General features: G+C 41.5%; 2 protein-coding genes across 2 annotated transcripts; one reads left to right on the top strand and one right to left on the bottom strand.

Annotated features, from left to right (window-relative positions):
* Positions 1-955: 955 nt before the first annotated feature.
* Positions 956-1558, top strand: CCDC85B (coiled-coil domain containing 85B). Its single transcript, XM_078622650.1, has one exon. The coding sequence runs from the start codon at positions 956-958 to the stop codon at positions 1556-1558; it is 603 nt and encodes a 200-aa protein (XP_078478776.1).
* A 2628-nt stretch (positions 1559-4186) lies between these two features.
* Positions 4187-6624, bottom strand: LOC144739747 (fos-related antigen 1-like). Its single transcript, XM_078622649.1, is given in 8 exon segments — positions 4187-4470; positions 4473-4695; positions 4697-4729; positions 4814-4921; positions 5935-5994; positions 5996-6160; positions 6162-6188; positions 6505-6624. Coding segments are annotated over 8 exon segments (1020 nt in total).
* Between the last annotated feature and the right edge of the window lie 6018 nt (positions 6625-12642).

Here is a 12642-nt window from a genome sequence, read left to right as displayed (position 1 = left end):
CGGTAAAATCCTACAAAATATTTTTTATCAATGTGCTAGAACATCATCAACTAAGCTATCAAGTTAAATTCGGGAATTAATTGGGTTACAGATGTGTTTTCTAGTTATATGTATATATTTCGTATATTAGTTGTTTATTGCCTATCCACCTTCAGGGGGAAATGTACAGATTTATTGTGAAGTTTGATAATATGTGTTTCCGGTAACACACGTACACTGACGTACAATTAGCGGAATCAGTGGAGGCGGCGGGGGCGACGTTGTTTTGTTAACAGTCCAACCTCGGACGATGACCAGGAACAGACGTATTCCGAGCTAAGTGAAGCAGCATCGCATCGCGATTTATTCTTGTGTCGTGTTGTTCTTTACTTTACACGAAGAAGAATCAGCTGTGAGAGGCGGACCCATCCTCCAGCCACCGCCGGGGAGCTGAGTTCATTCAGCCGAGGCGAGCAGACAATCGCTTGATCAAACGATGCCAGCGATGTGAAAACCACATCTTCAGGGAAACTGCCGGGCTGGTCAACTGGGCTGAACCACTGGGCTTTAATACGGCGCAGCTGCCTTCAAAACACCCCGAGAGTGAGGGGAGATCAGGCCAGTTGTGTTCCTGGAGGCCTACGGAGACCACAGCCTGCTGCCGAGAGGCTGAAGATGCACTCTAATGGAGGTTTGTGAGGCATTTTCGTACGCGACCTCATTGAGACGTTTTCCACGGAGAACAGACAATGGGTTCAGCACAAAATAGCGACTGCACCCAGGGGAGAGCCTAAGTACTGATTCCACATGCCTGTTTGGCCTTTTCTAATAGTTGCATACATGACATCTGGAAGTCTCTGGAGGAAGAGCATGAGGACATGATGAAGACATGGGGACTGTGTGTTGAGCTTTGAAACCTTAACATCTCTTGTAACAGCTTCTCAGGTACTCTGTGGGCGTTTTTCTGACAGAAAAAATGGGCAGCGAAGGGGAAATGTTGGGGAGAGAACTGTCAAAGATGTCTGATGAGGATTTGCTGGCATGCTCCAAAGAGGAGCTGGTGAGTCGGCTGCGTAAAGAAGAGTCAGAGAAAATATCGGCCCTAATCCAGCGCGGCCGGCTGATAAAGGAGGTGAACAAACAGCTGCAGGGACACCTCCTTGAAATCAGGGAACTGAAAGTCATCAATCAGCGCCTGCAGGAGGAAAACGTGGAGTTGCGGGACTTGTGCTGCTTCCTGGATGATGACCGGCTCAAAGTGAAGAAGCTGGCCAGGGAATGGCAGCTGTTTGGACACCACGCAGCCAAAGTGATGCGAGAGGACCTGGGCGGGTATTTGAAAAAGCTGGCCGAGCTGGAGCGCATGCAGGACGGGCTGGTGAAAGAGAATCTGGACCTGAAGGAGCTGTGCCTGGTCCTGGAGGAGGAGTGCGTCAGCAGGAGTGACTCCAGCCCCGGGGGGTCAACCGAGCTCACGCTGCCTTGCATGGTGGCCCGGGACCTTGGGGACGGGAGCTCGAGCACAGGCAGTGTGGGAAGTCCCGACCAGCTTCACCTGGTGTGCTCCCCTGACGACTGATGGCCGGTGTATGCCAACAATCAGGGATTCTCCCACTTGAAAATGAGAGCTGAGGACCTGAGCAGGACTGGACAGCTTTATCAGACAGTTAATACATCATTGGTGCACAAGCATTCGAGCTTTTCGAATGCTGCAAGACCTTGTGTGACTCTGGGTTTTACCTTCACAAATGTTCCACCGTTACAAAACTTTATAGAGACATTTAATAGCTGTTTGCCTCATAGATTTTACAGTGTTTTTTTTCTAATGAGTATTGTGTTATCTTTGAAAGGGGGGGGGCACTTTTTCAGTGGTCTGCTAAACAAAAAAAGGGACCAAAAAGTGGGTCACATAAATTTATCTCATGCACTGGTCTAGCCTACACTGGTTGAAAGAAGCAAGCCTTTTTTTCTATTGCACTGGACAGCGTTATCATGGATCTTTAAATCACAGATCTTAAGATTCATTTCAATCCTCAATCCAGTTTTGAGCCATATTTAGTCCACTGAACTCCAATAGCACTGAAATAGATGAGATGTGATAAAAGATATGAAAGTATTTGAAAGTATTTGCTTTTGCTAGACGCCCAATAATGTGTGATATCTTATGCACTCTCTTCCTCAGGGCAGGATTGGAGTGTCATATGTGCATGATGATTGTCACAGTTTGTACAGACCAGGCTGATGTGAAGGCCCTTCAGGTTTCCTGTGGGTGGGGCTGCGGTGCCTCATGCACTCAATCTACTGCCAAGGCAGAGCCTGCACACATGTTGGAGCTTTGGATCAGACACGGTAGATGTCTTTGGACCTCACTCAGATGTTCTGTCAGACACTTTTTTAAAAGAAAAAAGTAAAGTCTTTGTATAAAACTGGAAGATCTATGACTTTTAATGATGTCTATTCATGGGCAAAATATTTCAATTTAGTCATGCTACTTTTTTAATGACATTGTTGTTGTTCATTAGCATATCAGAGTTTAGGTCAGTCCGCTGTTGGTTCTGTAACTCTTGCTTTGTATTTTTCCTGTAACATTAGAGATAATTTAACTTTGGCCCTTCTTTATCTTTATTTATATGTATTAACTAGCGTTACTAATCAATTTTAGTTTAAGTCATAGCTAATGCACATGGAATGAGTAAAGATGGATTGGTCTTGAGCTGTTTATTGGTGGACTATGCCTGTGGTGAATTGAAGAGCTTTAAATACAGTTGGTGGTGTTCTGACCTTTATTCGTGTGTTTGACTTTGCTGAAACAAGCAATACATTTACATGACAGAGGATTGATTTGCGCTGCTTGTTCCGACCTTCATGTCCAAACCAACTGAGCTTGATTGATGCCTCTTTCATGTCATACACTCTGACTTTATGGATGTTCATCAGTTTTTATTTTTGGATCCCCGTTTGCAGAGTCTGGAGAGCTGAGGAGTGTAATGCTTTTACTCAATTAGTGATGCACAGACGTCCTCTGACAGCAGCATGCACAGAGATTTTTTTTTTCTTATTGCCCTCTAGCGCTCAATCTGACTCTCATTCTGTCTATTAACTCTCTGGCTAACCCCATTTGAACAGGGCAGTCCAATGTGCTTTGAGCCATGTGTGTATTCACAAGAGATTCACTTCATTTTGAGCACCAATAGACTACAGTGAGTGTTCCCAACTGAGGAGCAAAGAGAAGCGTTTTTGATTTTTTTCAAAATGAACAGCAGTCGTTAAACCTTCTTATGGTACCTCAGGCCTAAACTGTTCTATTCATAATTCAATATTTTCTCTGTTTACTGGTTTATTGTTTTGTCTATCCTATGCCAAATAATAGTAAGATGTTACATCGTTGAAGATGAATTGTCTTTTCCTCCGGACGACAATTCCAAATCCACACGTTTTTTAGAGAAGCTGCATACTTTTCTTTAAATCTTAGTAATAACAACAATCAGTAGTAACAAACAAACACACAAGCACAAAACAAACACCTACCGGTTAAAACAAAATCTTTGTTTATTGCTTCTGTAACAATACAGACTATAGCTAAACATAAGGCACTGCCTTCCAAAGATTAAATTCTGGAAATTGGAAAACACTGTTAAAAATATATTACACTCTGAAAATAAATATGTGATTATATCATCCATATTAACTCCTACGGTCCAGCCTTAGTGGTCAATAATCTGCATAGTCAACAGTACAGTTCTGTAAATACTCAAAAATGAGGACCATTGGCTCTATTTCAATTAGTGAGTACACGATAGTGTTGCATAGCATGATAAAACTAAAAGGATATAGCTTTCTGAATATATTATCAATCAATATTCAATATTGTCAATATCAATATCAATATTGTCAATCCATTTTCAATGGATTTCATGATCATTGAGATAACCTTCTGCATGCATGTCGTTACTAAAAACATGACCTCAAAGTCTCAAAATACTGCTCACTCTACATTTAAATTCAAAATCTAAAAACAGTATACCAAAAATCTAAAAAGAGTGTAACAACTGTATTATGGTAATGCCACTAGTTTGCATTTGAGAAGCGAATGCATTTTTGATGAAATGAAGCAGATCACTTTCATTTCCATCATGTTCCCCAGAGATTGTGTCTGACACAAACATTACAAGCGTCATTACTGAACTTGATTGTTGCCAGGATGTCGTCACAGCGTGAGGATGGTCGGGGAGTGTAGCGAATGATCTGACTGGTCGCCACTGCTGCTGCTGCGACGATGAGCTATTCCACAAGGCTGTGAGTTTTGTGGGAGTTGAACATTCACGTTATGTGATGTAGTGGAAGTGCTGGCGTCTAAAGAGCCAGAGGGATAGGTGAAAATCATAGCTGCTGTAAACGGGGTGAGACAGGGTGTAGATGTGAGGACGGGTGTGTGGAGAGACTCTGAGTCATGGGTAAGGGCAGATGTCCCCCACAGGCTTGGTGGGGGAGTGATATCTTTGGTTTGGGCTTCACTACTTTTGCTGTCAGTTTTCTTGAGGGTCCAGGTCTGCTGCAGTCCACAGGCTCCATTTTGATGCCTTCTAGCGATGGAAGAGTTGGCGTTGGGTCAGAATCCGAGTCGGAGTCCTCTATTTTACAAATGGGACGATGAGCCTCCAGGACCAACTCAAGCTTTTCTTTCTCCTTCTGTAACTCAGCTATTTCCTTTTGTAAACCGGGACTTTTCATCCTCCAGCTGGTCGGTCTCCTACACCAGGAGAAAACAGAGAAAAAAGCAAACAGAATAAGAATCCCCTCAGGTCGGAATAAGACCAGCACCTTCTATACTCACACTTTGCAGTGAGTCTGTCAGCTCACGGCGTCGATTCCGACATTTTGCTGCTGCCAATTTATTCCGCTCTCTTCTTACTCTCCGTCTTTCCAGCTCTTCATGGGATAGCTTTAACAACAAACAGTATGTTATGTTCCGTTATACAATTTTCTTGAACCATTTAAAACACAATTCCAAAGTCTCAGTCACCTAATTTCCAACCGACAGACTTGATCAAGTTGTACAAACCATTTGGCAACTAGCACACTAGAGAAATACTACCACCATGTGGTCTATTAGTCATCACATTCAATGTGGCTAAACGGTTTTGAAATGTCTGGGTTTTCTGTGCGTTCGTAAGATCCAAATTTGGAAATTATCCAGCGCCATGCTGAATGAGTCCTGTTGCTCGAATATTTCCCGCCCTTTATGGGTGATGAGTCACACTCAGACTCCAGCAGTGATTCAGGTGTGAGTCATAAAACATGACTTGCCCATGTGAGTCACGTCACAGTCTACTTCCTGTATCACGAGATGATCACTCCAAGAACAAAACTGTGAAAGGGGTGTGTCTGACAAGGCAAAAAAATAAAAGGTACCGTAGTGATGACGAAAGTTATAGTTCCTGAGGCTGAAGGTGTGTTGAATAGGGGTGTTAACGCATTTTACCTGTTATATTGCTCTGCTAACAAGAAGATGATCTGCGAGGACAATTTGTCACAAGCGATAACTTCGCTGAGCCAACATTGACTCAAAGCAAACATCAATGAAGAACGCAGACAGTGTGTGTTTGTCTCTCAAAAATCAATAACTCTTTTTGACAGGATCTAATGAGCAAGTGTATTACAGAGCAGTTAATACCAGAAGTACGATTGCCAAATTGTGGTGTCCATAGGAAGCAGCACGGATGTGTCACCTTAGTATTACAGGATATTACGCACGAGTTACGCACAATGATGTAACTGAGCAATTGTCCACACCTCTCTATCTGCATTCCTTTATTCCCAAATGAATCTAAAGAGGGCTCCTTTCTTTTTCTCACTCAGGTTGATAACCCTTATTTTCAAACAGTAGATAAACATAAAAGGTGTAATTTTGCAGGCAGGACCTATGATCAGAAAATGCAATGGGGTTTTTCTTACATGTTCGTCGCCTCTGCGCCTTGTGGGAGCTGTGGACATTGCTGCTGCTCTGATGACCCCCTGGTCTAAGCAGATGAGAAGATGATGGACCATGGGGCCGGGCCCCAGAAATGGATGGGTAAGGCGGTGCTGGAGGCCGTGAAGGACCTGGTGGATGCATGAGGGATGGCTGAACCAACCACTGAAGGTCTTGGTTGGTTGTGATCGCATTGAGACTTGGTACAAAATTGACTGCTGCCAGCCATGGTAAATTTCTGTAAAAGACAATTAAATGGGGATATAGTCAATGGAAACATACTGGTACAGTAGCACTATATTCAACAGCTGAATGACATGGTTTACAACATTAACTTCATTATACTTTTTACATCAGTATATGTGTATTATAATATTTTCTAAATAATTCAGTTTGTTTACATGTTACCCCCCCCCCATCCACCCATTTAAGTGACCAACATTGCCAGACAAGTCGAGAAGCTTTCCCCTGAACGTACATACAACGTACATACATATGATTTATATCATCTGTATGAAATCATTGCAATCTAAAGAGAAACTGAGTCACCCCACCTGCTCCTGTTGTGTCGTGGAGGTGCTGGGTGCTTTTCTAGGGACACTGGGTCTGACCCAGTGGCGCCTGCCTGTGAACGCCGGGATGCTTCTTCCTTGACTTCCTAAGTTTCGATACATCCTTTCTGTTTAAATAAAAGAGGTAAATTGGTTCCAGGTGGTGTTTTATAGCTGCCAGGTCTCCGAGATCAACTTTCTGAATGAATCTCGGTATGACAGTTCAAACTCCGGGGTAAACCCACCTTATTACCGCAACTTGGTCGAGTCCAAAGGTGTGCGTCTTCAAGGGGGAACAAGGAAGAAAATGTGGCCTCGCTTTTTCTCGAATCTGCCAAAAAGCTCCGTAAACGACCTTCAGTACATCTCAGTGGCATTCGTCAGAAATCATGAAGCCAAAGTCTGGAAATGATTGTGAGGTTGTAAACTCTTAAAGCGGCACGATATGTTTACCACGCCCCTCCGGAGTTACGGGAAATGTTGTTGTCTGAAACGTTCACGAATGGCACATGTGACATGACGTCACTTACCATATATGGTAGGCATTTCCTCCAGCCGGGATTCCGGAGAAAGAAAATACTTGATATCCTCCGTCTAGATAAGAACATAAAACAGCGAACATTTTCTTTCCTTTTTTTCATAAAATACTTGGGAAGACCGCAGTAAACAGAAACCATTACTGGCCATCATACAATAATATATTGTATCTATGTAAAGAATGCTGATATGAGACGTAAAACTTAACCTGCATACCTAACAGTTGCCAATCAAATGGTGAATAAGCTACACTGTAGGTTCATATATTTGTAAATTTGACTGTGATGAAGTCAGTGCCTCACCAGCCATGAACCTCATCACACGTCCCTTCTCAGTATTTCAATGGTAAATGTGAAAAATTAGCGATTTTGTGTTAAAATATTTATAATGTATAATGTATAATATCTTGTACATGTTGGTTTGTTTGTTTTTTTACATTTTAACTTTTTTCCACGATGGCGGGTGAGGCGCCTCCCCTTATATAACATATCATACAAGATTGACTAAAGCTCACTCAAGATGATGTTGTTTGGTGTCGTATTATCTGTTACTGTTTCATTTCTTATGTACTTTACCAGTCAGTGTCACTATTGGGGCGTTGTCTGTCCACTGTAATTTGTGGTCCGGTTTGTCTGAACCAATCGAATGAAAATCAAGTATAAACCAAATGACTAACTAAATATGTAAAAAATGAATAAACTTAAAATTTTTATTGTATGTTAAATTTCAGTTTAAAGTTTATTTCAGAGATTTGCAAGTGCTTTGTACCTTACTAATTTCGGCTACAGGATCAATAATAAGTAATATATTTTATCTTCTTCTTTTTTACAATGGCGAGCTGGCAAAAGGCACAGCCTTTTGAAGGGGTTAATGGGGGAAGAGGGTATGTAACAATGAAAACATTCAGACAAGTTTACACAAGTTAAGAAAATGGCAAGTCAAGGGCAATAAAGTACAAATACACAGTCAACAGTTGACAAACATGAAAAAGGAGAGAAATGCTACCTCTATCATTCTGCCGTGCAGCAGATGCAACTTGTAACAAATTACACAGATAGGCTGGTGACTGACCAAGGACAGTTTTGTAGATTAACATAAACCAGTGAATTTCACAACGCTTTTGCAGGGATGGCCAGTTTACCGATGAGTATAACATGCAGTGGTGAGTTCTGAAGGGGGCATTAATAGTCAAACGGATGGCAGAATGATAGAGGACCTCAAGCCTCTGCAGACTGGTTTTGCAGGCAGATCGGTAGATGGTGTCACCATAATCTACCATGGGAAGAATTGTCATTTTAACCAGGGTGAGTCTGGCAGAGAAGGCGAAAAGAGGATCGCATTCTGTACAGAAACTCTGTTTTGGATTTGAGTTTGACTTGCAACTTGGTAATATGATAGGAGAAGGACAGTGTTGTCCGGTCCGGTCATAATCCCAGGTATTTATGCTCAGAGACCTGCTCCAGGTTCATTCCACTGAGGGTTCTGAATTGGGGAAGTGAATAGGGTACAAAGCTCTTCTTACCAAACCACATGACCTTGGTCTTTGAGGTGTTCAGCATAAGGTGGAGGGTGGAGAAGGCCTTTTGGATTCTGTTAAAAACTACACTGAAGGACCATGCGTACTGCTTCTGGGGAGGAGCCAGTGGTAAATAAAACAGCTTCCTATAATTTTCAAATAGACTTCATGTCAACAAAAAATATAGTTTCCCAAAAGCAAAGTATAACAAGGACTCTGTTAATCACAGGCTGTAGCTACCTAATAATAATATGATTGACGATGAATGACGATATAATTCAGTGGATGATGGTGGTAAAATAGATGTGTGGAAAAGTTGCTACGATAAGGTAAAAAACAAACAGCCCAAAGATAGATGGAAATGATATTGTTTCATTCTTATAGCTTACATGACTGTACATAATCACAATGTCATGGTTACAGAGCCATTGCCGAGGAATGAAGGCAAACTTTGCTTGCACGTACCTAACTGTGGCTCAGTTTCTGGCAGTCACTCTCACTTTACAAACCACATCAATGAGCACACATGCCTGTGGAGATGAGTCAGTCGATACTACAAAGCTGCTAAATTATTTCACTATCCGTTTCAACGACTTTTTTTTTTATTGTTACCAGGCAGTAAACAGCACCCCAATGCTGATTTAAAAAATGCACAGTGTACATTTGGTAAGCTTATTCTCTGACAACAGCTGCTGACCTTGCAGTCCCAAAGGACAGAGTTCCCAGAATGGGCTGGTTTCTCCAAGCTGCTGACTGTTGCCCCGTCTGGGGTTACAGCTAACTGCCCCGAGGAAATAGGTTGACAAGGCACCAGCTTGACTGCAAAGAAAAGGACTCATGAACTGAAAATGCCTCTCAGGGCTGAAAAACAATTGCAAATGAATATGTACATGAAGGCAGCGCATGAAGCGTAAGTATCTGCCCTCACAATCCATGAATGAAAGTAAAACTGAAACTAGCCTGACACTCCACATGCTCCACAACTGTTGTTCATTGATTCGTCTGTTTTTCTCACTCATGTTTTCTGTCTCAACATTTCACGCTTGAATACTGATGTCAGCACATGGCATATTTTTTTTTCTGATCACATGAGGAAGATACAGGGTAAAGGTGAGTGTCAGATGAGTAATGCCTCAGAAATGTAATGATGGTGCAGTTGCTTTGTCAAAGGTTCTGACATGTTTTGACATGCCCGCTAATTCACTGGTGCCCTCCACTAATCATGTTCTTATTTGGCTAGCACTGATTTGTTTGTCTGTCCATTAGGATTACACAAACTATTCCAGACGAGTGTGAGTCAAACCATTGGTAAAATCTTTTTTGGAAAGTTGCCTGAAGGCTGCTGCCCCACACACTTACTGTGTCTATGAGTTCAGGCCATGGTGTAAGAAAAATGTTCTTTTCTGCCAATGATGGTTTTACATGTAAATAGTGGAAAACATAAATGTTTTTATTTTTTGTGGTTTTTCACATTTATTTTGTTGACTTAATGTGAAAGATTATTGTACAGATACATGTGATTTCAAATGGCCTTGCTGGAGAGCTGCACTCTCTGAGTGCAAATTTTTTTTCCTGTTGAGCTCCTTCCTTGCTCATTTTCCCTCCAAACATTACCCTCTCTTGAAGTCTGAAGGAAGTTACAAGATTCCATTACAAGTTACTCACCCTAAAAAATCACCACATGTACTCACATTACTCATCTCTACCTTCCACGCCACACATCCCTCCTACACACCCACACACTGTTAACAGAGCACAGCAGCATTCTAATAGCAAATACAATAAAATCAGCCAGGCTGGTTCTTCACTTCACACCTTGTCTGTCCATGCTTAATGTGAGTAACCCTACATTATCTTCCTGTGATGGTACGGCACAAGCATGTGGTGACACAGTACTGATTGTTCCACACAAGAAGTGTGGAAGTTATTCCACCTGATAATGTGATTATATGATATCTATAATTACAGAACATGAGACATAGGCTACAAATACACACTGGTACATATTGGAACAATTATTTTGTTGACAGTCGTGTTTACATTCAAATTATAGTTGTATTAGCATTTTAGAACATTACAGATGTGAAGACAGTTTTGTATTTCATTTTTCAGTAACACACCTGCAATATAATGTATCTCGGAATCTGAAGTAATAAATATTGACATAGAGGGTAAACCCAAATAAAATGTGAATGAGTTAATGCTCCAGTGTGTTTATTAAATCCTATATTAATTACTATATAAATCTTATATTTATATATTATTATATATTTATATTTATTTAGGATTAGGAATGAGGTCATCAGAGGGACAACACAGACAGGAAGGTTAGGAGAAAAAGCTAGAGAGGCTAGATTGAGATGGTTTGGACATGTGCAGAGGAGGGACAGTGGATACATTGGTAGGGAGAATGTTAGAGATGGAGTTGCCAGGTAGGAGACAGAGAGGAAGACCAAAGAGGAGGTTTATAGATGCAGTGAGGGAGGACATGGAGGGTAGTTGGAGTCAGAATAGAGGATACAGAGAACAGGGAAAGATGGAAATCGATGATTCGCTGTGGGCAACCCCTGAAGAGGGACAAAGCCGAAAGAAGAAGAAGAAGAAGAAGAAATCTTATATTTATACTTTTGTAAAATATTACAGTAATAATACAGTACATTTTCCTCATATGGTCTAAATACAAATCTGCACTCTGAAAATCACTGATCCTTTCACCTATGACAAGTTTCATCATCTGAAAGGAGCTTTGAATGTGTCATTTGTAACCTTAATGTGCAATGAGGTAAGTGATATAGACTGTAACTGTACAAATCTGTGTGTTATTGGCCAGCACTCAGGGGCCATTCCACAAAGTAGGTTTAGTGAAAACTTTTGAGTTTGTTCATCCTGAAATGAGAAAAACTTCAGAATTTTCCCAGTTGCAAGGGTTGTTGATTAACTGAAATCAAACATATGAAGCTTTTTAAAACATTTGGTCTGATTTCCGTCTAAAAATACTTTAACAATCCCGCTTTCTGAATCAGGCACTGACTGGTCACTCGTAACTCATAGAGCTCACAACGTGTATTTGCTTGTTGTCATAGGATTTATGTCTTTTTTTAGTTCGCCATGGATGACGCTGTCAGACATCTATCGTAGTTTCCACCTTAGGCATGTGTCCCCTGGAAACGTACATTCTCTTTTTCGGCTCTCTGAAGGTGTAGGTATCCTAACACGTTGTCAGCGACAAATTACAGAGAGTAACTGCAAGTGAAGTGAAGGGAGGTTCTGCACATGAGCTGTGTGCAGCTGCTGCGTTCGATGCCACGCAGGCACCGTGAAGTCAACGCGCCGCGGCGGGTGGGAGGGACCAGCCTGACAGCCACGTAAGAGTTAGCTAGCTACCAACGTTAGCAGTGCTGGTAAGTGTCCATTTTTTAAATTTACTTCACTACCACATCGGCATCTCTGTAAAGAAGCCGTGCAGACATCTAGAATTGTCCCGTTGAAAGTATGTCACATCATTTGTTCAATAAGTAATCGAGTCGATGTTGTTAACTTAGCACTAGCTCGTCTGGTTCGGTAGCTAGCGTGAACTGGGTAAAGCAAGATAAGTTCTTAACGTCAAGTAGGTAATGCTATTTGAGCAGCCAGCTAAATGTCCATTAAACCGTAACTTATCTTTTTGACATGGGGGCCTTATAATACAAACTGATGTTTAGGGGGAAAACACGACTGAGCTTTTGAGAACTTTGCTAACTGATGAACAACTTGAATAAGCTAATGTGTCGTTGTTGTTGTTGTTTAATTTGAAGCTAACGCCAGCAAGCATGGACGTGCCGTATCGTGGATACCGAGCAAGTAAGTTAAATAGGAAACACCGTGTCACCCCCCCCCCCCAAAAAAAAAAAACCCAAAAACCTCAGTGTTCAGCTTTTTGTGTGTGAAATCACTCACTTCCGATGTTGTTACTTAAGAGAGACAAATGGGGTAAACACGACTAGTTATTTACAGTTATTTATAGTTAGAGTTTACAGGTACCGAACAATGAATGAATTCATGAAAGGTGGCAAAATAACCTCATTGAAATTCGACGGACACTGTGTACA

Source organism: Lampetra planeri, unplaced genomic scaffold (genome assembly GCF_965212315.1).
Source record: "Lampetra planeri unplaced genomic scaffold, kcLamPlan1.2.h2 scaffold_1686, whole genome shotgun sequence".
Taxonomy (NCBI): domain Eukaryota; kingdom Metazoa; phylum Chordata; class Hyperoartia; order Petromyzontiformes; family Petromyzontidae; genus Lampetra; species Lampetra planeri.
Note: the sequence above shows the minus strand (reverse complement) of the source record. Positions and strands in the feature narration are given on the sequence as shown.

Excerpts from the sequence above, each read along its gene's own strand:
- CCDC85B (XM_078622650.1), top strand. The coding sequence starts at position 956 with ATGGGCAGCGAAGGGGAAATGTTGGGGAGAGAACTGTCAAAGATGTCT.